Genomic DNA, 27138 nt, shown 5'->3' with positions numbered 1-27138 from the left:
GGCCGAGTGCACAACTTTTGTGAAATGTTTTTGCAAAATATATTTGAGTGTTTACCAGCATTTGTCACAATAGCAGTTCATCTGATATTACTTGTGGAATATAAAAAAAAATTGCTTGACACAGAAAGGGACAGGGCAACAACTCTTACTATTAAAACTATTGTATGCTGCAAGATACTGTTCTCAATTATACAACTACCTTTTTTGCTACAGTAGAGATGCTGAAAAAAATGTTTTTGCCCATGCTACATCTATATCAGTCAGCTAATTCTAGTAAAGACCCAGTGCACTACTTTTGTGACTTAAAAAAAATATATATATACTGTTTATATATTTGATTCTGATTTTTCCGGGGTTTGCTGCAGCACCCCAACTTCCCACGGATATGCTGATTAGTCCTATATGTGTGAATCATAACTTGCCTAACAAATATTTTCAAGTGATTGGAAACAGTTGCTATCAGGCCTCTTGTTTCCCCTCCCCAGGCCAATTGTTTGACACCTCTGCTCATGTAAATTATTCTACCTTTACAGGTAAGCAACTAACCTCACGTGGCCATCCTTCCAAAGCCCTGCTCTAGTAAACAACTATGCCTGGGCTATACCATAGTGACCTGTTACACATGTTTGACTTTGACCTGTTCAGCTTCATGGCGCTAAAAGTTAGAAATCCATAAGAATTGCATAGCAGTGCAGGCTGTCAGATAAGATGGAAATGGTCAAAACACGACCGTTGATCGACGCCGACATCACGTCACTGCAGTACCTGATAAATACGTGGTTGAGAGTGCTTTCAGACCCCTGGCTGACGTGAGAAAAATAATGTTTTCGAGTAGCGCAATTTGCATCCTCTTCGGTTCTTCTACAGGAGCGCTTCGGTTTGGACCCAATACACCTACCACCCTCTCTCACGTACTGACTTTGAATTGGCTCCTCCCATACGGGTTAAATGCCGCTCAGTTATTCAATTTAATGCAGTCATTATAGAGGAACTGTAGAGTTGATCAACTTTATTGTAGTAAATATTTCCAAGTATTGTAATCTGTTAATTCCCGGAGCCACAGTTATGAAGACAATACTTGCTGCCTACCCCGGTGTCCTAAAAGGTAAGAGATGCGCCCTAATGAAAAATGCACTGTTTGCATGCAGACTTCAAATATCATATCCCCCGAGCGTCTTTTAGAAATGCATCCCCTTCATGATATTCCAAATCCTATTGTGTTGACGTTTAATCCGTTTTGTAGAAGCAGTTTGCAATACGTTCTGAAATGACGGAGAACTATGGCAGGCCAAACATAATCAGAAGTTTGTTGTGGATGCTATAGTTTCGTGTTAGCAATAGTTTTCATATTTCGTATTTCATAACTTCCATTTTCTAAATAGTGACTGACCCCCTTGTTTGTTAGACAACTCTGTATGATCAAATGGTCATGTAGTCTGCATCTATGTGCTTTCTATTGATACACTGTGTGTAGGGAAACCTTTTGCGATTAAGGGATTAAGTAAAGATAGGCTCTTGTCTAGAAATTACCACACATCATTGTCATGTGAGCCATTTGTTCTGAAATACACAGATAGTCAATAGATACGTGTGTGTACTGTATGTGTGAGTGTGTGATGTGTATCTGGGCACAGTGGTTTTCATACATGTTGCTTGTATATTTTTGTGTGTTTACGGGTCTGATCTGTGAAGGCTGAGAAGTGAAAATAAAAATCTGTGAAGGCAGAGAAGTTTTCAGTAGGAACACATGAACATTGAAGATAGAAATATCATGAATAGACCTGACAAGATCCCTTATTCTACATGCCAGAGAGGTAAGAATGTTCAACATGATCTATTTCTATTTGCAACGTTCCACAACGTTGTGCCCTTCTGCTGCCCGATAGTGGGCAGATGTGAGGTCGGTGACTTACTCACTGTGTAGTACTCCTAGTTCACATCATGTCCCTGACCCTCTGAGGCTGATCCTACCCAGTAGCCCTGACTGAAAGCATCATTGACTTAATGTGAGAGTGTGGGCCAGAGTGCAGAATGGACAATGTTTGTTTTACAGCATGACAGTGTTATTTAGTCTTTCAAAATGGGATTATGTGGCTGTGTTGTCCTGTGGCATGGGGAGGATCTGTTGATCAGGCACTATGAGCTCGGGTAGATTTAGCACAGTCCCCTCAGTGGCTCTCTCTTATGCTGTGGACTGGTCTGTCACGGTCACTTCTAGATCTAGCTGTCTGGACTGTGGCTCTGCTCTATCTCTATAGCGACTGCAGTGGCGGGGGGGAATTTGACGTGACATGTGGTGTTTATTGCTGGTGGTCTGTTTCGACACAGAGCTTTGTAAGGCATGAGCCTTGGTTCAGTGTCTCAAGTCTATAATCTAATTTCCCTTCTTCATGTGTGTTTCTGTGGTTGACAGACTGAAAGCCTGGGAAAAGGTTGATGACAGTTTCATTATTTTATCTCTTTAGTCTTCTTGCTGACTCCCTCGAGCCCGTCTGTGACTTAATCCATTGATGTGGTTCTTATGTACTGTACAGTATGACTCATTTATGACTCTGTCAATCTCCTTTAGGCACCGGCTGCAGCATCCTCTCCGCCCTGCAGGACCTACCCTCCGCTCCTTGGCCTGCACTCCGATCCAAGATGGAGAAACACCTTCAGGTCATCTCAGTTCTGCAGTGGGTCATCAGCTTCCTCGCCATGGGTGAGTGTGCAATTGTCTCTTGCCGTGTGGCTCTAACTAGTAGTGGCTGAAGGATATAGTGACCTGTGACCTTACAAGGAGATCAAGCCCGTAAGATGTCACCCCCTCACGCTTTTTTACTACTAGAGATATTATTTGAGAATAGCTTTTTCACTGGTGGGCCATATACAGTGCCTTCATAATGTAGGCATGCCCTTTGATTTATTCCACATTTTGTTGTGTTACAGCCTGAATTCAAAATGTATTAAATATAAACATTCTCACCCATCTACACACAATACCCCATAAGGACAAAGTGCAAACATGTTTTTAAAATTTTGGCAAATTCATTGAAAATAATATACAGAAATATCTAATTTACATTAGTAAGTATTCACACCCCTGAGTCAATACTTTGTAGAAGCACCTTTGGCAGCGATTATAGCTGTGAGTGTTTCTGGCTAAGTTTCTAAAGCCTTGTTCACACTGCAGGCCTTAATGCTCAAATCAGTTTTGTTTCTCAAATCCGTTGTGGACTACCAACTGTCCAAACAGCAAGTTACATGTGACCAAATCAGATTTATTTGTGTGTTCAGACAGTAGTCATTTGCTGACACAGCTATGCTAGTTGTCAAAGTAACGACGGGTGTGTTTGCAGGGGTGTAGGCTGATTGGTGGTGTTCCCTATCACAACAATGCCTGCCATGGTCATTTCCCAGTTGCATTGAATGTTCAAAATCATAGTGTAAGAACACTTTTCTGAAGCCCAACTTTAAAAATGAGTCCTAGCTCATAGCTAGCTGTTTTGGTTTATAGCTCATTCAATAATTTTGTTTGTAAACAATTAACAAGCTAGTTGGCAACCACAAGTCCTTATCAAACTGTCAACAGAGTAGCTAGCTATCAAGCAAGAAGATACAGTGGGGCAAAAAAGTATTTAATCAGCCACCAATTGTGCAAGTTCTCCCACTTAAAAAGATGAGAGAGGCCTGTAATTTTCATCATAGGTACACTTCAACTATGACAGACAAAATGAGAAAAAAAATCCAGAAAATCACATTGTAGGATTTTTAATGAATTTATTTGAAAATTATGGTGGAAAATAAGTATTTGGTCAATAACAAAAGTTTATCTCAATACTTTGTTATATACCCTTTGTTGGCAATGACAGAGGTCAAACGTTTTCTGTAAGTCTTCACAAGGTTTTCACACACTGTTGCTGGTATTTTGGCCCATTCCTCCATGCAGATCTCCTCTAGAGCAGTGATGTTTTGGGGCTGTTGCTGGGCAACACGGACTTTCAACTCCCTCCAAAGATTTTCTATGGGGTTGAGATCTGGAGACTGGCTAGGCCACTCCAGGACCTTGAAATGCTTCTTACGAAGCCACTCCTTCGTTGCCCGGGCGGTGTGTTTGGGATCATTGTCATGCTGAAAGACCCAGCCACGTTTCATCTTCAATGCTCTTGCTGATGGAAGGAGGTTTTCACTCAAAATGTCACGATACATGGCCCCATTCATTCTTTCCTTTACACGGATCAGTCGCCCTGGTCCCTTTGCAGAAAAACAGCCCCAAAGCATGATGTTTCCACCCCCATGCTTCACAGTAGGTATAGTGTTCTTTGGATGCAACTCAGCATTCTTTGTCCTCCAAACATGACGAGTTGAGATTTTCTATTTTGGTTTCATCTGACCCTATGACATTCTCCCAATCTTCTTCTGGATCATCCAAATGCTCTCTAGCAAACTTCAGACGGGCCTGGACATGTACTGGCTTAAGCAGGGGGACACGTCTGGCACTGCAGGATTTGAGTCCCTGGCGGCGTACTGTGTTACTGATGGTAGGCTTTGTTACTTTGGTCCCAGCTCTCTGCAGGTCATTCACTAAGTCCCCCCGTGTGGTTCTGGGATTTTTGCTCACCGTTCTTGTGATAATTTTGACCCCACGGGGTGAGATCTTGCATGGAGCCCCAGATCGAGGGAGATTATCAGTGGTCTTGTATGTCTTCCATTTCCTAATAATTGCTCCCACAGTTGGTTTCTTCAAACCAAGCTGCTTACCTATTGCAGATTCAGTCTTCCCAGCCTAGTGCAGGTCTACAATTTTGTTTCTGGTGTCCTTTGACAGCTCTTTGGTCTTGGCCATAGTGGAGTTTGGAGTGTGACTGTTTGAGGTTGTGGACAGGTTTCTTTTATACTGATAACAAGTTCAAACAGGTGCCATTAATACAGGTAACGAGTGGAGGACAGAGGAGCCTCTTAAAGAAGATGTTACAGGTCTGTGAGAGCCAGAAATCTTGCTTGTTTGTAGGTGACCAAATACTTATTTTCCATCATAATTTGCAAAGAAATTCATAAAAAATCCTACAATATTATTTTCTGGATTTTTTTATTTCTAATTTTGTCTGTTATAGTTGAAGTGTACCTATGATGAAAATTACAGGCCTCTCTCATCTTTTTAAGTGGGAGAACTTGCACAATTGGTGGCTGACTAAATACTTTTTTGCCCCACTGTATGCCGAATAACAGTCTAAAAACCGCTTAAGGGCAAATCAGATTTGAGCGTTCAGACACAAGTCACATGGCCAGGAATCGGATTTGTATCTGACCTTCATAGGTGGTTTGAAATGTAGTTTGGAATATCAGATTCCATGTGCTTTTTGGCTGTTCAGACTGCAGGGAAAAGAATAGAATCGGATATGCAAATAAAATAGGATTTCAGTCACTTCAAACTGCCAATGTGAACATGACTTAAGATCTTACCACACCTGGACGGTGCAACATTTCCCCATTTGTTTATTTGGCAACAACTTCAAGCACCTTCAAATTGGTTGTTGATCATTGCTAGACAACCAACTGCAACTCTGTCTTCTTGTTAAGCAACTCCAGTGTAGATTTATTTAACTAGGCAAGTCCGTAATGAACAAATTCTTATTTACAATGACTGCCAAACCCGGATGACGCTGGGCGAATTGTGTGCCGCCCTATGGGACTCCCAATCACGGCCGGATGTGATACAGCCTGGATTCGAACCAGGTACTGTAGTGACGCCTCTTGCACTGAGATGCAGTGCCTTAGACCGCTGCGGGAGCCTATTGGTTAGAGCATTGGACTAGTAACTGAAAGGTTGCAAGATTGAATCCTCAAGCTGACAAAGTAAAAATCTGTCGTTCTGCCGCTAAACAAGGCATCTAACACACTATTCCTAGGCCGTCATTGAAAATAAGAATTTGTTCTTAACTGACTTGCTTAGTTAAAATAAAGATGTAAAAAAAATATATATATGGTAAATTCTGTTTTTGCTCTAGGATTTTGCCTGTGCTAAGCTCCATTCCGGATATTTTCTTTATCCTGAAAAACTCCCCAGTCCTTAACGATTACAAGCATATCCATAACATGATGCAGCCACCACTATGATTGAAAATATGGAGAGTGGTACTCAGTAATGTGTTACAATGGATTTGCCCCAAACATAACACTTTGTGTTCTTGACAAAAAGGTAATTGCTTTGCCACATTTTTTGCAATATTACTTTAGTACCTTGTTGCAAACAAGATGCATGTTTTGGAATATTTGTATTCTGTACAGGCTTCCTTCTTTCCACTTTGACAATTAGGTTAGTATTGTGGAGTAACTAAAATATTGTTAATCCATCCTCAGTTTTCTCCTATCACAGCCATTAAAGTCTGTAACTGTTTTAAAGTCACCATTGGCCTCATGGTGAAATCCTTGAGCGGTTTCCTTCCTCTCCGGCAACTGAGTTAGGAAGGAAGCCTGTATCTTTGTAGTGACTGTGTATTGATACACCATCTAAAGTGTAATTAATAACTTTCTCAACGGGATATTCAATGTCTGCTTTTTTTATTTCTACCAATCTACCAATATGTGCCCTTCTTTGCGAGGCATTGGAAAACCTCCCTGGTCTTTGTTTTTGAATCTGTGTTTGAAATTCATTGCTTGACTGAGGGACCTTACAGATAATTGTATGTGTGGGGTAAAGAGATGAGGTAGTACTAAAAAAATAAATGTAAACACTATAATTGCACATAGAGTGTGTCCATGCAACTTATTATGTGACTTGTTAAGCATATTTCTACTTCTGAATTTATTTAGGCATGCCATAACAAAGGGGTTTAATACTTATTGACTGAAGACATTTCAGCATTTCATTTGTAATTAATTTGTTAATATTACTAAAAACATAATTCCACTTTGACATTATGGGGTATTGTGTGTAGGCCAGTGACAAAAAATATAAATGTAATCCATTTCAAATTCAGGCTGTAACATAACAAAATGTGAAAAAAGTTAATGGTTATGAATACTTTCTGAAGGCACTTAAATGTAATGTCGGGCCTCATGGAAACCGCAACTTTGTCAGTAAACTTTCCAAATGTTGACAAAACAAAATATACTAGACAAGGTGGAAACTTTTTGTGTCAGGAAAATTAATTATGTGAGAAATAACGGTGGAAACACCTTTATGCACAAATATTGATATAATAAAGTGGTATGCCTGATCACTGACAACGATGAGACAGCATATAGGGAGGAGTTAAGAAACCTGGCCGTGTGGTGCCCTTGATAACAACCTCTCCCTCAACATGATCAAGACAAAGGAGTTTTTGTCAACCAGGGAAGAGGCAGAACGACAGATTGCTACTTTGTCAGATCAGGGATTCGATCCAGCAACGTTTTGGTTACTTACCATCGCTCTAACCACTAGGCTACCTGCCGCCCCAAGATGATTGTGGACCACAAGAAAAGGAGGACCGAGCACGCCCCCATTCTCAACGACGGGGCTGCAGTGGAACAGGTTGAGAGCTTCAAGTTCCTTGGTGTCCACATCACCAACAAACTATCATGGTCCAAACACACTAAGACAGTCGTGAAGAGGGCACAACAAAGCTTATTCCCCCTCAGGAGACTGAAAAGATTTGGCGTGGGTCCTCAGATCCTCAAAAGGTTCTATAGCTGCACCATCAAGAGCATCCTGGTTGCATCACTGCCTGGTATGGCAACTGCTTGGCTTCCGACCGCAAGACACTACAGAGGGTAGTGCGTACGGCCCAGTACATCACTGGAGCCAAGCTTCCTGCCATCCAGGACCTCTATACCAGGGGGTGTCAGAGAATTGTCAGACTCCAGCCACTCTAGGCATAGACTGTTCTCTGTGCTACCGCACGGCAAGCGGTACTAGAGCGCCAAGTCTAGGTCCAAAATGCTTCTTATTAACAGCTTCTACCCCCAACGCCATAAGACTCCTGAACATCTAATCAAATTGCTACCCAGACTATTTGCACCCCCCCCCCCCTTTTTACACTGTTGCTACTCTGTTTATTATCTATGCATAGTAATAACTCTACCTACATGTACATATTACCTCGACTAACCGGTGCCCCTGCACATTGAAACTGTACAAGTACCCCCTTTATATAGCCTCGCTAATGTTATTTTACTGCTGCTCTTTAATGATTTACTTTTCTATTTTTTTACTTAACACTTATTTTTCTTAGAAGTGCATTGTTGGTTAAGGGCTTATAAGTAAGCACCTGTTGTATTCGGTGCATGTGACAAATCAAATTTGATTTGGAATAACCATCATATCGAAGTAATCTTGGAGTCACACGATGACATGGTGTGTGCTCCTCCCACTATGACTCGGGAAACCATTTAGTTTATTAGGCTACAAAGGTCAAAGCTAGAAGTCCAGCTTTTGTCAAATTAACGGTGAAAATAGATTTGTTTTGTGCATTTTAGCCAACCGTAGCCCTTTTCCTAACCTTAACCTAATTCTTCTAAACGGCTACATGAGAAGGGGTGAGAAGGATTACTTTATCCTATCCTAGGGGTATTGTTAATAATCCTAACCAGGTGCGTAAATGATCCTAACCTGCTACAAAAATCAAATCTGATGTTAATTTGACAAAAGCTGCATCCCTTCTAGCCATAACCGGCTACAGATGAAATAAGTTATGAACTTCACAGGGTGGTGGTGAAAGTGCATGGTATGAGCTTGATGCTCCTTTCCAATAAATATTCTTATTCTGGTGACATGATGGTCGATGCTTGACTGACGTTCGACAAATACAAAAATTCTCGCTATTATCCATAATAATCTCATCATGTAGACTAACCTACCCGCAGAACCTTCCCACACTTTATCTGTGAGCTGTTGGCTAGAGAGCATGTACCAAGACCTTTCTAGGCCTAATTAACTACCTAACTTATCCGTAGAGTAGAAAATGCGATGGAAACACATTGAATATCACATTTGAATTTGGTACATGAAATCCTAAGAGAAAAAGTACATTTTGTGTGCACTACGTCATCACCCACTGAATTGTATCTGCAACAAGTCAGTTTGAAACACCAGTGGAAGAAAAATGTGCATATTTTCTTTTTGCAGAGTTTAGAATATTAACGACGGTACTTAAATGTTACTCAGAAATGATTTGATATTGAGATAAAAACAGTTAAATTGGATCTTTAATGAAGTGTGGTACAGTGCAGGTGCTGAATGCCTGTTCCTCTGCTCTCTCCCCTATCATTTCCTACCCCATAGGTGCCGCTGGCACTGTGCTCTTAATCTACATGTTCTGCACAGACCTCTGGGTGATCGCTGCCATGTATACTGCCTGGCTTATCTTCGACTGGAACACCCCCAAACAAGGCAAGTACCGCAGCCCTGGGATTTGAACTGGCAACATTTTGGTTACTGGCTTAACCTCAAGGCTATCGCTGCCCTATTGTAATTAAACATAGTGCCCTAAATAGGAAATGGGTGTCATTTCAGACGCAGTGTTTTGTGTCTGTGACCATAGGGAGCTGTGCTGGGAAATTGGGTAATTGTCACCCAGGTACTGTTGATGTAAATGATTCAGTATATGTGTTGCATTATTCAGGATGTGGGTTATAGTCTGACTGGAGATCTTTACCTCTGCCTTCTCAGGTGGCAGGAGGTCCTCTTGGGTGAGGAACTGGACCATGTGGACTTACTTCAGAGACTACTTCCCCATCAGGGTGAGTGGAAAGGAATAGGCTTAACATTTAAAGGGTCTCTCTGGGTCTGCATGTGTGCGTGTAATGTGTGTTGGGGTGTGAAGCCAGATAATGATAGAATACATGTATATGTTGTTTTCAGCAGCACTGCCGGTACAGATGATACAATTAGCTTTTTCTGGTCAGATACAAAGTTAAAGATCATTAATATTGTTATTGATTATGGTGTATCCCAGTAACAGTATCCTATAAGCACAGACATGAAGATGGTGTTATCGTGTGACTGTATCCAGTATCTGCTGGAGGTTCCACGTTGTTCTTTGTCCCTTGTGATAATGCTTTAAAGGAGTTTACTTCGGTTGGAAGGATAGACTTTGCTCCACATGATAGGAGAAAGCGCTTTGATTATTTTGTTTTCCATTATTATTGTTGGGAGACACACACACTGAGGAGAGAGAGGATGGGCATACGCTGCTTTATAGGACATCAGCCTTGACAGAAATCACAGTGGGAGAAGTTAAGGTTAAGCAATGAGAAATGCAGGTGATTTGACTATTAGTTTGTTCAAGTGGAAATGAAATGGGATTCTCACGAAACTGGCACTTGACAAAAAAAAAGGAGTACAAAATAAAACATTTCCACCATAATTTCTCTTGGATTAGAATCTGTATTTATCTATTTCATAATTATTGTTATGTTTATTGATGAGATATTATGCATTTTACCACAATTTCCACAACTACCAACACAAAAATTCTCATTCCCACAACAGCTTTCGAAAACAAAAAGTACTGAACAAATACATTGCTAATATGTTTTGACATTGCTCACCTGAAGAAAAGGCTTGAGTTAAATTACACGTAAAACAAATATATTTACATTTTATTATAAAAAACCTTTTCAGAATCTATTTTTTGTCATAATTACTTGGATATACATGTTGTTTTTATGTACACATATCTGTATTAAGAACAAAAGGCACACGATCAGATTAAACCAAAATTCCTAAAGTCTAAATTGTATTTTTCCTAATATTTCCTAAATATTTGTGCATTACGGTAATGATAATCAGGTTTTGGAGATGAGTTTGAGTTTTGCCATTGAAAAACTGTACTGAGATTTAGTAACCTAACACATCATCAAACTGTGTCAATTGTTAATCCCAGATGATTTGCATAATACAAATCATTGATCTTAATGCAATTGACTAAAATACCCCTTCTTTTAGCATAAGTACTGTAATTACGTGCATGTATTTTCAAAAGTGGACTTAAAGTGACATTTTTTGAAAAAGTAATTTCTCCAAGGTAATTACAGGTAATATTAGTGTATTTGGACCAGTGTTGTGGGTAGCACGTTTACGTTTACGGAGAACACCTCTGATCTTTGCCATTGATCGCTTCTGTGATAGTAAAGCCCATAGAGGGCTTCACCATCTAGTGGAAAGTGTGCCCTCTAGATATTCATTTCTGTGCCATCAGCACTAGCGGCTGGAGAGAAATATTTTGAATGAAAAGAAAGGACATCTGTACAGAGGTTGAGTTTATATTAGGCTGTGCAACATAATGTACATTTCATAGGATGACACGTACTGGTTATAGGTTAGAGGGATTTTCTATTCATATTTTTAATTCGTCTAACTTTCCCAGGGACCTTCTGACAGCTATTGGACCCTCAGAAAATAATTTCCCCCGATCCAAATTATCCATGCATGCAGCTATAGAAATGCGATTTATGCTCCCCATCAAATTTGTGATTTTACATTTTTTTAAATACTTATTTTTTTACAATACTTAACATCCACAAACATCCACAACATCACCCCTCCCAGGTGGGTCTGGGCGCTGTATCACTCTCCGTCACATGGTGTTGGATAGGTATAATATCCTAATATGACATTTTTTTAAACATTAGAAACGTGTATGACTAAATAACCAACAGTTTTATTGTTTTACAGGCTACCTTACTCCAGCGAGCGAGCAGTACTAACCTGTCCAATGTGATAATGCTATCATTTCAGACAATAGAAAAGTTATATTTGCATCAAAAAGCTTTGTCGAATCTGAATTTTGTATGATTATTCATATAGATTATACATTATCATAACGCACTGTATAGAGACAGCATTCAATTGCATGATCAGTGCCCTGGCACATATAGCTGCCGTGTTGTGGATTATCAATTTGGACAAGCCAAAGGAGGAGAAATGGAAATATTGATTTCGATGGTTGACATTACAGAAAGGTAGGTCGATATTTTCTTGTCTTGTTAAGGGATTCAAACAACAGTTCTTGTACAGCCAACATTTCACATAAATGTTGTCTTGTGTCGTGGAGGGGCATGGCCCCGGTGGACTCTCGAATAGTCTTTTGCGCAAATGTAGGCATGCTCCAAAATTCAGACATAAATACATCAATGAATACATCAGCCTTACATTAGGAAATAAAAGATGAGCTTGTGACCAAGGTCTTTCTGTTCCGGTTGAAATATTGAATTAATTATTGAATTAGTTAGATTACATATTAGTAGCCTATCTTTGGTAGAGAGCGCGTGGCTCTCTCCCTCCGACAGTTGAGATTTTTTTATGAAAGTAATGAAAAGTAATAAACGCGTTACTTTCCACACAAAGTAATATTGTAATGCAGTGAAGGCTGGTGGGAGGAGCTATAGGAGGACGGGCTCATTGTAATGGCTGGAATGGAATTATTGGAATGGAGTCAAACTTGGTTTCCATATTTTTGATTCCATTCCAGCCATTACAATGAGCCCGTCCTCCTATAGCTCCTCCCACCAGCCGCCACTGATTTTTATTTGTTTTTCCCAATTTGACCTTTTTAGTCATTTCGGTAATAAGAAGGTCAAGTGTCTTAAAGGGGATGTTTGAGAATAAGATCCTCATTCTGAAGGCATATAAGTGAAAACATTAAATGAATGGAGTTCTTACAGTAACTGGAAATAGTGTTACGTAATGAGAAATGTCCACAGACATTGTGTTTTTAGGTATTAAATATCATAGTTTAATGGAAACTTCAACTAATATAACTACATCAACATTTTGTTTTATTCAAATAAGTTGTGTTTTTCTATAAAAATGTTATACAATGACCTGAGATATCCAGATTCATTTTGGTAATAACAATTGGGGTGAAAATGTATAAAATTCTGACGGAAAATGTATTTAAAATAATACACTGTGCCATAAACTAGGCAGAATGATTGTTGCATATTGTCTTTTTTAGAACACAAATAGGGGCGGCAGGTAGACTAGTGGTAAGAGCGTTGGGCCAGTCACCGAAAGGTTGCTGGATTGAATCCCTGAGCTGACAAGGTTAAAAATCTGTCGTTCTACCCCTGAGCAAGGCAATTAACCCACTGTTCCCCGGGCGCCGAAGATGTGGTTAAAACCTCTACAGGATTGGTGGGTCCCCTGCGGGACGGTTGAACTAACGTAGGCTAATGTGATTAGCATGAAGTTGTAAGTAACCCGAACATTTCCCAGGACATACAGTGGGGCAAAAAATAATTTAGTCAGCCACCAATTGTGCAAGTTCTCCCACTCATTAAAAAGATGAGAGGCCTGTCATTTTCATCATAGGTACACTTCAACTATGACAGACAAAATTAGAAAACAAATCCAGAAAATCACATTGTAAGATTTTTAATGAATTTATTTGCAAATTATGGTGGAACATAAGTATTTGCTCGCCTACAAACAAGCAAGATTTCTGGCTCTCACAGACCTGGCTCTCACAGACCTTCTTTAAGAGGCTCCTCTGTCCTCCACTCGTTACCTGTATTAATGGCACCTGTTTGAACTTGTTATCAGTATAAAAGACACCTGTCTACAACCTCAAACAGTCACACTCCAAACTCCACTATGGCCAAGACCAAAGAGCTGTCAAAGGACACCAGAAACAAAATTGTAGACCTGCACCAGGCTGGGAAGACTGAATCTGCAATAGGTAAGCAGCTTGGTTTGAAGAAATCAACTGTGGGAGCAATTATTAGGAAATGGAAGACATACAAGACCACTGATAATCTCCCTCGATCTGGGGCTCCACGCAAGATCTCACCCCGTGGGGTCAAAATTATCACAAGAACGGTGAGCAAAAATCCCAGAACCACACGGGGGGACTTAGTGAATGACCTGCAGAGAGCTGGGACCAAAGTAACAAAGCCTACCATCAGTAACACAGTACGCCGCCAGGGACTCAAATCCTGCAGTGCCAGACGTGTCCCCCTGCTTAAGCCAGTACATGTCCAGGCCCGTCTGAAGTTTGCTAGAGAGCATTTGGATGATCCAGAAGAAGATTGGGAGAATGTCATATGGTCAGATGAAACCAAAATAGACCTTTTTGGTAAAAAATCAACTCGTCGTGTTTGGAGGACAAAGAATGCTGAGTTGCATCCAAAGAACACCATACCTACTGTGAAGCATGGGGGTGGAAACATCATGCTTTGGGGCTGTTTTTCTGCAAAGGGACCAGGACGACTGATCCGTGTAAAGGAAAGAATGAATGGGGCCATGTATCGTGACATTTTGAGTGAAAACCTCCTTCCGTCAGCAAGGGCATTGAAGATGAAACGTGGCTGGGTCTTTCAGCATGACAATGATCCCAAACACACCGCCCGGGCAACGAAGTAGTGGCTTCGTAAGAAGCATTTCAAGGTCCTGGAGTGGCCTAGCCAGTCTCCAGATCTCAACCCCATAGAAAATATTTTGGAGGGAGTTCAAAGTCTGTGTTGCCCAGCAACAGCCCCCCAAAAATCACTGCTCTAGAGGAGATCTGCATGGAGGAATGGGCCAAAATACCAGCAACAGTGTGTGAAAACCTTGTGAAGACTTACAGAAAATGTTTGACCTCTGTCATTGCCAACAAAGGGTATATAACAAAGTACTTTTGTTATTGGCCAAATACTTATTTTCCACCATAATTTGCAAATAAATTCATTAAAAATCATATAATGTGATTTTCTGGATTTTTTTTCTTCTCATTTTGTCTGTCATAGTTGAAGTGTACCTATGATGAAAATTACAGGCCTCATCTTTTTAATTGGGAGAACTTGCACAATTGGTGGCTGACTAAATACTTTTTTGCCCCACTGTAGACATATATAATATTGGCAGAAAGCTTAAATTCTTGTTAATCTAACTGCATTGTCCAATTTGCCATAGCTATTACAGTGAAAGAATACCATTCTATTGTTTGAGTGCACAGTTATTAACTTGGAAATGTATTAATGAAACAATTATGCACATTTGGGCAGTCTTGATACAACATTTAGAACAGAAATTCAATGGTTCATTGGATCAGTCTAAAACTTTGCACATACATTGCTGCCATCTAGTGGCCAAATCTAAATTGCGCCTGGGCTGTAAATAATACATTATGGCCATTCTCTTGCATTTCAAAGATGTTACAAAAAAAACTTGTTTTTTTTCTTTGTTTTATCTTTTACCAGATCTAATGTGTTATATTCTCCTACATTAATTTAACATTTCCACAATCTTCAAAGTGTTTCCTTTCAAATGGTATGAAGAATATGCATATCCTTGCTTCAGGTCCTGAGCTACAGGCAGATAGATTTGGATATGTCTTTTAGATGAAAATTTCAATCCTTAAGAGGTTTTTATGGCAGCTCCCCTGCACCTCTCTGATTCAGGGAGGTCGGGTTAAATGCAGAAGACACATTTCAGTTAAAGGTATTCATTTGTACAACTGACTAGGTGTCCCCCTTTCCAATATAATATGTAAACACATGCTAAACCTATGCTAAACTCTTGGTCTCTTGGTATCCTGACAGAGCAAGATATTTTTACCATTCATATTTTTTGTCAAGTTCCTCTTGTGTTTTCTCTCGCTGCCCTCCTGACCAAGGATTGAATCAACTGAGTTGTTTGTATGCCTTTACGCTTCTCAGTAATATCATTGAACTAACGGCATTCCCATCACATCCGCTATGTTTAACCCTCCTTCAGTTCAATCCATTCAGCTGATTGATTTAATGGTGAATGAGCATGACTGTTTTTAAAATGGAGCATTCTTGAAACATTAACCTGACAATCATTTTTACCATACAACCCTTTTTACTTATAAATAGAAAGTATAATCAAAGGCTCTTAAGTAAAACCAGAGCTTTGATACTGTTAGTGTTACCTGTTAAGAATCAAGGTGAAAGGTTATCTTAACTATTAATAATTGAGTCCTGATGATGGCTAACAGCCAGGGGAAATCAAGAGTGTGTGTATTGTCTCTTGAACTTTGACCCTGCTCGTGATCCATACGTTGAACTCCGACAGTTTCTTTAAATTCAGTTAAAGGCTTTGGTTTTTCCATTTATGTTTTGAGAATGGACTTGAGCACGTATAGCTTGTTAGCACGTAGGGCGCACCGATTGGTGTTACCTCATTAGTCAGAATGTGTTACACCTATGCTGGCGTGTCCATCTTGTTAGTAGGAAGGTGTTTCAGCTGTGCTGCCCCAGGTGCTATTTTTTAAAGAGTGACAGGCTTCAGTTGTCTTTAGTGATGTGGAGGGTCAACGCCTGTAGTTGGCACTCCCGATTTGATTTCTAGAAAAACATTATTTTGTCTGATTTCCCTGTTTTCATTTTGATTTATGGTTTACTTCCTGTCTTCCAGTTTGGTGTGGGTTTTTATTTTGTTTGCCTCTTAGTGGGTGCATTTAGTGGATGCTCATGATGGGTGTCTTAGGTCCCAGTTGTTGTTGCATGCAACTTTCAGTGGACATCCCTTTTAGAACCCCCTCCTAAAACCCCACCTGTTTTGTTTTGGTTGTTGTCAGTGACTCTTTGTTAGTTCCCTGTTTTGTTTGAGTGACGTTTTTGGTTTTCTTGCTTGGGAACGTAACAACTTCTTGCTTGGGAACGTGTGTTCAGCCCCCTCCTGTAATTCCTGTTCACCCATGACTGCATGGCCACACGTCTCCAACTCAATCATCAAGTTTGCTGATGACACAACAGTAGGAGGCCTGATTACCAACAATGATGAGACAGCCTACAGGGAGGAGGTGAGGTCCCTGGCGGAGTGATGCCAGGAAAATAACTTCTTCCTCAATGTCAACAAAGCTAAGGAGCTGATCGTGGACTACAGGAGACAGCAGAGAGAGCACGCCCCTATGAGCACTCCCCTATCCACATCGACGGACCCCCACAGCCTGTTCACCCCCCACCATCTACAGGGAGGAGACCGTACAGTTGCATCAAAGCTGGGACCAAGAGACTGAGCAAAAGCTTCTATCTACAGGCCATTAGACTGTTAAACAGTCACCACTAGTCGGCCTACGCCCAGGACCCTGCCCTGAACCTTAATCACTGTTCTAGCCGGCTACCACCCGGTACTCTACTTTGCACTCTAGAGACTGCTGCCCTATGTATATAGTCATTGAATACTTGTCACTAATGTTTACTCTCTTCACGTGTATATACTGTATTCTAGTCATGACTCATATACACAGTACCAGTCAAAAGTTTGGACACCTACTCATTCAAAGGTTTTTCTTTATTTGACTATTTTCTACATTGTAGAATGATAATGAAGACACAAAAACTAGGAAGGAACACATGGAATCATGTAGTAACCAAAAATGTTTTAAACAAATAAAAATATATTTTAGATTCTTCAAAGTAGCCACCCTTTGCCTTGATGATAGCTTTGCACACTCTAGAAACACAAGCATTTTGTTGCACCTGCGATAACTCAACCATAAACTTTGATTTGATTTACAGTACAGTAATTCCTTGAGTTGCTAGTTGTGGGATTAAGGGTCTGTGGTTTTCTGACACAAGGATGTGTTGTATACCAGGTATTCACAGAGATCTATACCCATTATGTAATTCACCTGGCAGCATCCTGTTTCAGATGAAGAGTTGCTTATCTTGTCTAGGTTTTGCAGCTAATGGAGTTGAACGCCAGTTGGTAGACATGGCTGGGAGCAGCGTGAGTGTGTTGGTACATTCAGGGACAGTGACTATTACATCTTGAGGGTCAGCAAGTTCTCCTCTCTTCCATTTCTTCTACTTAAACGCCACCTGTTTTCATATCACCAAATGGTAATCTCTTTACATCTACCATGCTATCACTGTGGAAACCTCACAGATGGTCTTAGCTAATCTGATAATGTGGTTATGCAATGGGCCTTGTTTGATTAGAGTCCTGTGTACACATCTCTTTGGATCTGTGTGTATATCCTCTGTGCCCTTTCAATTTCTTCCATAAGCGTGGCATTGGGGCACCCGCTTCACTGAAGACACAATTCGTCTCCCACCGTTATGGAGCCTATGCTCTCCTTCTCATACTCAACACAACTTTTAAGAATATTGAAGTTCTGTAATGGGACTGCTGTTCATAATAGGGGAAACGTGCAGATAAACATCCCAGACACAGAACACTGTTTGTTACCTGTAATGATTTTATTACTTGAGTGCAAATATGTCATATCAGGGCTAAACTGATAAGCTGTCCCAATTTCAGGGAAATATGCTAATACATATAGTACAATGCACAGGTAAATGCCCTTTAACTTCTTGAGACAAGTAATAAAAATAACTTAATGTTATAACTGCACAACTGAATTGGCTTAATTTTGTGCAGATTCTCTGACCTGTTAAATTGCTTAACAAACACTCTGTAGTTATATTTTGCTTAGTGTGATAGTAACCACCATGTCTCTTTCTCATCCTGTTTACCAGCTCATCAAGACACACAACCTGCTGCCAAGCCGAAACTACATCTTTGGCTACCACCCCCATGGGATCTTCTCTTTTGGAGCCTTCTGTAACTTCGGAACAGAGGCCACCGGCTTCTCTAAGAAGTTCCCGGGCATCAAGCCTTCCCTGGCCACCCTGGCTGGAAACTTCCGGATGCCAGTCTTTAGAGACTATCTCATGTCTGGAGGTGAGATGGTTTCTCTGAGTTTTGTCCCTCTGTACTCAGTAAACTGCTGATACCAGCCCTGTATCTACCGACTCTAATCAGGTAGAACTCTGAGCTTTGTCCTATTTCCCAATCTAGACTAAACAATCCCTGTGCCTGCCAAACTGTAATTGCTGATGTCACTATTGTAAAGAGCTGCTTCAGTTAACCTTCGCTGTTAGCTTAATTATCTTCATTTCAAAGGTTTATTTTGCTCAACATCCACTAAGAATGTTTTTGTGCTCAAACAGTATTGATTTCTCTTCAAATGTCTTCTCCACTGCAAACACACTGACTTGTTTGGTCTTTGGGCCCATGTGTGATAACTGAGCCTAACCCCATCCTCTTCCATGTGTCAGGTATCTGCCCAGTGAACCGTAACTCCATTGACTACCTCCTCTCTCAGAATGGAACTGGCAATGCAGTGGTCATTGTTGTCGGGGGAGCAGCTGAATCTTTGAACTGTGTTCCAGGAAAGAATTCTGTCACCCTGAATAACCGCAAGGGCTTTGTGAGGTTGGCCCTCCAGCAAGGGTGAGTTTAGAGCACAAACTTCCCGGCCACACAAACACCATCCTGACAGGCGCACCTTCTGGTCACACACACACCTCTCAGTTACACGCATCAACTGATCAGACTACATGTTTGGTGAGAGACCTTACTGGGTCAGCACAGACACTGGTGTCATTATGACCAATTTGATGGAATAGAGAGAGTTGGCTCAACAATAGGTTTGATTGGCACATAAAACATACTTTCACGTGTGGTAATTTGTCCTCAAGTGCGCAGAGCTCCTCCTGACATACAGTATTGTACACAGACACTGGGTCAAGGCCAAAGGACAGGCTCCATCAGCTTGTGACTCAGAACATGTAATATACGCTGAACAAAAATATATAAACGCAACATGTAAAATTTTGGTCCCATGTTTCATGAGCTGAAATAAAAGATCCCAGAAATGTTCCATACAAACAATTAACTTATTTCTCTCAAATTTGTTGGACAAATTTGTTTACATCCATGCTAGTGAGTATTTCTCCTTTGCCAAGATAATCCATCCACCTGACAGGTGTGGCATATCAATAAGCTGATTAAACAGCATAATCAATACACAGATGCACCTTGTGCTGGGGACAATAAAAATCCACTCCCATAGGGCGGGCACAATTGACCCAGCATCGTCCGGGTTAGAGGAGAGGTGTTGGCCGGGGTAGGCCGTCATTGTAAAATAATAATTTGTTCTTAACTGACTTGCCTAGTTAAATAGTAAAAAAATGTAAAGTTATGTTTTATCAGACAACATGATACCACAGATGTCTCAAGTTTTGAGGGTGTGTGCAATTGGCATACTGACTGCAGGAATGTCCAACAGAGCTGTTGCCAGATAATTGAATGTTCATTTTCCCCCATAAACCACCTCTAACATAATTTTAGAGAATATGGCAGTACATTTAACTGCCTCACAGCCGCAGACCACGTGTATGGCATCGTGTGGGCGAGCAGATTGTTGATGTCAACGTTGTGAACCGAGTGCACCATGCTGACGTTGGGGTCATGGTATGGGCAGGCATAAGCTATGGACAATGAATACAATTGCATTTTATCTATGGTAATATGAATGCACAGAGATACCGTGACGAGATCCTGAGTCCCATTGCAAGGGAGATGTGCCACACTGCATGAGGCAAATGGTGGGGTCACACCAGATACTGACTGTTTTTTTTTTTACGTATCTGTGACCAACATATGCATATCTTTATTCCCAGTCATGTGAAATCCATAGATTAGGGCCTAATTAATCTATTTCCATTGACTGATTTCCTTATATGAACTGTAACTCAGTAAAATCTTTGAAATTGTTGCATTTATATTTTTGTTCAGTGTATTGTATGCCATTTATCAGACGCTTTATCAAATCAAATTTATTTATATAGCCCTTCGTACATCAGCTGATATCTCAAAGTGCTGTACAGAAACCCAGCCTAAAACCCCAAACAGCAAGCAATGCAGGTGTAGAAGCACGGTGGCTAGAAAAAACTCCCTAGAAAGGCCAAAACCTAGGAAGAAACCTAGAGAGGAACCAGGCTATGAGGGGTGGCCAGTCCTCTTCTGGCTGTGCCGGGTGGAGATTATAACAGAACATTGCCAAGATGTTCAAATGTTCATAAATGACCAGCTTGGTCAAATAATAATAATCACAGGCAGAACAGTTGAAACTGGAGCAGCAGCACGGCCAGGTGGACTGGGGACAGCAAGGAGTCATCTTGCCAGGTAGTCCTGAGGCATGGGCCTAGGGCTCAGGTCCTCCTCCTCCGAGAGAAAGAAATAGAGGAAGAGAGAATTAGAGAGAGCATACTTAAATTCACAGAGGACACCGGATAGGACAGGAGAAGTACTCCAGATATAACAAACTGACCCTAGCCCCCCGACACATAAACTACTGCAGCATAAATACTGGAGGCTGAGACAGGAGGGGTCAGGAGACACTGTGGCCCCATCCGATGATACCGCCGGACAGGGCCAAACAGAAAGGATATAACCCCACCCACTTTGCCAAAGCATAGCCCCCACACCACTAGAGGGATATCTTCAACCACCAACTTACCATCCTGAGACAAGGCCGAGTATAGCCCACAAAGATCTCCGCCACGGCACAACCCAAGGGGGGCGCCAACCCAGACAAGAAGATCACATCAGTGACTCAACCCACTTAAGTGACGTACCCCTCCTAGGGACGGCTTGAAAGAGCACAAGTAAGCCAGTGACTCAGCCCCTGTAATAGGGTTGGAGGTAGAGAATCCCAGTGGAAAGAGGGGAACCAGCCAGGCAGAGACAGCAAGGGCGGTTCGTTGCTCCAGAGCCTTTCCGTTCACCTTCACACTCCTGCGCCAGACTACACTCAATCATATGACCCACTGAAGAGATGAGTCTTCAATAAAGACTTAAAGGCTGAGACCGAGTCTGCGTCTCTCACATGGGTAGGCAGACCATTCCATAAAAATTGAGCTCTATAGGAGAAAGCCCTGCCTCCGCTGTTTGCTTAGAAATTCTAGCGACAATTATGAGGCCTGCGTCTTGTGACCGTAGCGTACGTGTAGGTATGTACTGTGGGACCAAATCAGAGAGATAGGTAGGAGCAAGCCCATGTAATGCTTTGTAGGTTAGCAGAAAGACCTTGAAATCAGCCCTGGCCTTGACAGGAAGCCAGTGTAGGGAGGCTAGCACTGGAGTAATATGATCAAATTTTGGGGTTCTAGTCAGGATTCTAGCAGCCATATTTAGCAGTAACTGAAGTTTATTTAGTGCTTTATCCGGGTAGCCAGAAGGTAGAGCATTGCAGTAGTCTAACCTAGAAATAACAAAAGCATGGATTAAGTTTTCTGCATCATTTTTGGACAGAAAGTTTCTGATTTTTGCAATGTTACGTAGATGGAAAAAAGCTGTCCTTCAAACAGTCTTGATATGTTCGTCAAAAGAGAGATCAGGGTCCAGAGTAATGCCGAGGTCCTTCACAGTTTTATTTGAGACGACTGTACAACCATCAAGATTAATTGTCAGATTCAACAGAAGTTCTCTTTGTTTCTTGGGACCTAGAACAAGCATCTCTGTTTTGTCCGAGTTTAAAAGTAGGACGTTTGCAGCCATCCACTTCCTTATGTCTGAAACACAGGCTTCTAGCGAGGGCAATTTTGGGGCTTCACCATGTTTCATTTATCCCAAGTGACTTAGTCATGAATCGAACCCACTATCCTGGTGTTGCAAGCGCCATGCTTTACCAACTGAGCTACTGAAAACAAAGTCTGGGTAAACTGGTGTAGGTGAGCTGTTATAAACCACATGGTTTAGTAGCCCATCATTCAGTGATCAGATATCTGTTATGCCTTATGAGTAACTTCAGGAGACTATTGTAAACCCCCTCTCTCTGTCAGGTCTGACCTGGTACCAGTCTACTCCTTTGGGGAGAACGATGTGTACAAACAGGTGATCTTCGAGGAGAGAACCTGGTGGCGGCTGGCTCAAAAGCGACTGCAGAAGATTATTGGTTTTGCGCCCTGTCTGTTCCATGGCTGTGGCTTCTTCTCCTCCGATTCCTGGGGAATGGTGCCTTACAACAAACCCATCACCACCATCGGTAAGAAAAACCCTCTCCAAGACCCTACTGACTGTCTCACTAGGGTTGCAAGCCACCGGTAATTTAACATATTTACTGGAATCTATCGTAACTTTGGTAATTTATACTTGAATCACTTTTGAAAAATGTATTCATTTTATAGTATTAATATATTACATCTGTCCATGACTTTCTAGTATATAGACCATATGGTTCAATAGCCTCATTCATGAAAAAAGCATTTCATCAACATTATTTTCAATTAATTCAGAAACTATTCCAACTATTGACTGTATTCACAACTGACACCAGTTTGACACCGAAACATTAACAAATACATGTTGACATAGTAAAAAAGTATAAAAGTATATAAAAGTATATATATATATATAGGATATTTCATGCTATAATCCTCATATTAAAAACAATGGTGTTCTCTTAGTTGATGGTTTATATTTAGGATAATGTTTTACAGCTTTGTCATTCTATTTTTCTATCATCTTACTTCATTATTTCATATATTTGACATGTGATTAGTCCACACAGAGGGCCAGAGATTATTACAGACGCCTGTGATAATCGGAAGTACCCAAAAGAGCCTCTTGATGACTTGTGATAGATTAACATAAAATCCTTGAAAGATACCAAAATTCTGGTAGTTTACTGGTAAACTTTGGTTTCCAGTTGTTTACCCTCCCTTTTCAATCCCATCTCTTACAGGCATTTAGTGCTTGTTGACTTAGCTTCTGTTAGGGATTCAGTCTTCGGATGGTCTGTAATTATAATTTCAATGATCGGACTGTTATGGTTACTACCAAGCAGTTGAGCTACTCTAGTTCCTCTGTGTTAACAGAACCATCCACCCAGTCAATATTTACTCTCCCCTGCATCAAGGTTATATTAATGTTTAACACTACAGCTCATTAAACTACGTATTTCCAATATGTTAAATGTTTTTGAAAGTTGATTTTTGGGATACAGATTTGTACATGTTTATTTCTCTTAGTGGGTGAACCGATCACAGTGCCAAAGATTGAGCAGCCTCCTCGGGATATGGTGGATCTGTACCATGCCATGTACATCAATTCCCTCACCAGCCTCTTTGACAAGTATAAGACCCGCTTCGGCCTGAAGGAGAGTGACATCCTGCACATCCATTGAGAAAGGGTCAGCTGTGGCAGCTGTCTGTTCAGCGCTGCCCCTCCATTCACTTGCCTGGCTCTGATTGATTGTCTCTGGAATTCAATCTATATACATTAAGCTGTGTGTATATAAACCCACCGCGCTCTCAGCAACACTCACGTCGGTACTCCACTCAGGATGAAAATGGCAGGTCTTAGGTCACCTTACTATTCTCTCTGACCTAGTCACTGTCAATGGCAAAGTTGACTAACTTCCATTTATTGAATATTTTATTGAGTGTATGACACATCTATAGATGTGTTCCATGACAGAAAAGTATAGTTAAGGTATGATCCCTTGCTTTATTGTGCAGTGGAACTCCCACTAGGTGGCACTAGAAGGTTACACAAGACACACACAAGCACCATCTTTGTTTCCTCCATGTATCCATGTCATTTTCACTTAGAATAGGCCTGTACAACGAATGTGTTAAGTGCCCCGAAAGGTAAATATAGGATGATGTTTTGAGACCTTACTTTTTGTTGTTGTTGCTAAATGCACAAACAATGCAATTGTAAGGGTGTTGCCTTAGTGAGATGTTGATAGTGTGGTTTATTGAGCCAACGAGCTGATGGGTGTCCCCTCCCCACACATGCACACTTCATTGAAACTTGAAAGTGAAGGAATTCTATTGAATGGATTTAGATTGTGCATATTGGTAATACAATCTGATTGTGTGATGGAACTAAGTATTAATTGTATTTTGTAAATAAGAACATTTTCAATGAAAATTAATATATTGATGCACTTTTTGTATTTGTGACAACCCTCTGAGGTATTTCTCTAAAACATGCCTTTGAAAGAGTCCTATGTCAAATTTGCCAATTTCTAAGAGAATCACTATGGTGCTTTTGTCATTTAACCTTGACCTGTGTTTTAGTTTTGTTGTACATTTCTCCACATGAGTGTGTTGAGTGGGTTGCAGAGTGTTACCTAGTGCATTGAGGCCCCATGTACTGTAGTGATGGTGATGTAAGAACAATTTCAGGGTGAAGAACATTTCTTCCTCTACCCAGAGGGCAGATTACTGATGAATGAAATTAAGAGATTGCAAAGCATATGCCTTATTAAAAAAAAAAACTACAACTCAAACTTCTTAGGGGGCTTCCACTCACTTGAGTAAAATGGCAAAGGGGTTGCTATCACAGATTTGAATTAGAGTATAAAAGTCACAAACTCCCCCAGTATTTACCAAGAAGTGTTTGAGATAAATCATTTTTTTCATATGGGGCATATCAAGTCCATTATCCAGCCAATGATCCTAGGTGAAGAAATGTATGTATGTTGTATATTATGCAAGATAAAAAGACTACAAGATTTCACCTCATGGCAAAATAATTGAGATTGGTGATAAATAGTGACATTCAAAACTTAATTTCTTCTAGATTCATCGGGGACTTTTTTGCAAAGAACAGTGAACATCCTCTCCTAATTCATGTGCAATAAATACAGCAAGAAATAGCAGCCAATGCATGTTTATTTTGTGAATGAATGGCTTCATCACAGTCAACTTAAATTAAACTTTATGTTTCCAGAATAAAACTATTTTTCAGTCCCACATCACAATGCCAGAATGTAATTTTGCTCAAGCTATAAAATAAGGCATTTGTAGACATAATCACAAGCACACCAAATGTCCTAGGGTTGGGGGAACTATACATTGATGCATGCACACAACTCCTCAAGTGATAGAAAACGTCAAAATGTTCTCTTAAAACACATTCCATGTCTTTTTTTACAGACTCCAGTTACTACAAAGACCCCTAATTCCAGATTAAGATCATCCAAAGATACTTGATTTACTGTCTGATAATCCCCTACTGTCACTCTATATCACAACATAAGAGTTGAGTATGTCCATTTCTTGTATGTGAGGGATGTTCATGAAAACGTCTTTCAATATTTTGTGAGATCAAAAATGTAAATAGATGCACAAACAATTTGTGATTTAATTCATGACAAAAAGGCTACTGCTCAACTGTCATTTTGTCATGTGTCATTTAGTTTTCTAAAAGTAGGCCTTTGCTAAATGTATTGCGAAAGAGATGCCATGCTGTTCAAAGACTAGGGGGGGTTTCTTGTTTGGACAAAAGACTGTCCTCTATCCACTCTCCTCCGTGACCCGGAAACCGCTAAGTGGTTGAGTGGTCAAGGAGTGTGTCAATTTGTTATTAGGCAAACGGAAGTGTCCTCCCCTCCTCGATAGCCACCTTTCATCGAGGATACTCGTGTATACTACCACAGAAGAGTTTTGAAATGTACCACACTCCCCCTTCTTCTTCTGGATTGTGTTGGCGGATCGCATTCAATTTAAGATGCAAACACTTACCTACTGTACTGGTGTGTGAGACCATGAACACACCACCTCATTCCACTATGTCCCCGATCTATTCATACTCCAGACCAACAGTATTTCTCTGCCGCTGCCACCACAACCTCTATTTTCTATGACTTTCAATCCATTTCTGCAGTACAATTGACAACCATAGAAACCTACCTTACTGAAGCACATAATCTTCCCATCACCCTCTATTAGTCTCTGCCTATTCACAGGAATCCTCTCAGGATCCCTCAACCTGGACCCATCTTCCTCTCCTACTCTCTTCACTGCTTCAGCACAACCTCAACCTGCCTTTCTCTCACCGGACACAGTTAGAGAAAGGGCACCCCCACATGTTTCTCCATTGAAACTACACATTCCTTCGTCTCATGCCCTCCTGCAGACTTTGCACATCTAGTACTCCCCCTCCTACATATTGCTGCAACATGCCAAGAAATTTGACGCCTGAAACACTGAAGTATTTTAGGAACAAATGCTCTCAGGGGACAACTTACACTTCCTACCTATACCTTATCTAGCAAAGACTACATCAAAACTCAGCAGGAAAGACAATATCTTTTCTGTTTCCCCACCGGATCTGCGTCACGGCAAACATCACAGACACTGGGAATCTGATCAATCAACTGATCTCACTCAACATTTAATGCCACCCCCGTTCACTCCTTTCAATGGCGCCCTGCTCCGGAGAACAAAGCATGCCACATTTATTTTCCCTAATCGTGAGATCCGGAGCTCCCGCTCCCTCTGGGTTGAAGAAACACAATAAGTCATCACTAGTCCACTCCTAGTTACTTTCACCAACTTAACAGTCCTCAATCTCTTCTCCAGTCAATATACCACCACATATGGATCAGCCAAAATGCAAGGATCCATTCTCTCCACAAATCT

At 40.8% G+C, this 27138-nt stretch overlaps 1 protein-coding gene across 2 annotated transcripts; it reads left to right on the top strand.

The window, feature by feature from the left end:
• Positions 1 to 799: 799 nt before the first annotated feature.
• LOC115135895 (diacylglycerol O-acyltransferase 2-like) lies at positions 800 to 25373 on the top strand. Of its 2 annotated transcripts, none has more exons than XM_029671066.2 (8): positions 800 to 1105; positions 2570 to 2701; positions 9245 to 9352; positions 9632 to 9702; positions 18394 to 18598; positions 18976 to 19150; positions 22546 to 22748; positions 23734 to 25373. In XM_029671066.2, the coding sequence occupies exons 1-8, from the start codon at positions 1066 to 1068 to the stop codon at positions 23886 to 23888; spliced, it is 1089 nt and encodes a 362-aa protein (XP_029526926.1). In that variant the 5' UTR covers positions 800 to 1065; the 3' UTR covers positions 23889 to 25373. The 2 variants fall into 2 exon arrangements, with proteins under 2 accessions (XP_029526926.1, XP_029526927.1); XM_029671067.2 differs by lacking the exon at positions 800 to 1105 and adding an exon at positions 2130 to 2432.
• Positions 25374 to 27138: the final 1765 nt, after the last annotated feature.

This window comes from Oncorhynchus nerka, linkage group LG10 (genome assembly GCF_034236695.1).
Source record: "Oncorhynchus nerka isolate Pitt River linkage group LG10, Oner_Uvic_2.0, whole genome shotgun sequence".
Taxonomy (NCBI): Eukaryota; Metazoa; Chordata; class Actinopteri; order Salmoniformes; family Salmonidae; genus Oncorhynchus; species Oncorhynchus nerka.
This window is presented reverse-complemented; position numbering and strand designations above follow the sequence as displayed.

Excerpts from the sequence above, each read along its gene's own strand:
- LOC115135895 (XM_029671066.2), top strand. The coding sequence starts at position 1,066 with ATGAAGACAATACTTGCTGCCTACCCCGGTGTCCTAAAAG. Across the intron at positions 9,353-9,631 it reads CTGGAACACCCCCAAACAAG|GTGGCAGGAGGTCCTCTTGG; the intron begins GCAAGTACCGCA and ends CTGCCTTCTCAG. Across the intron at positions 18,599-18,975 it reads AGACTATCTCATGTCTGGAG|GTATCTGCCCAGTGAACCGT; the intron begins GTGAGATGGTTT and ends TCCATGTGTCAG.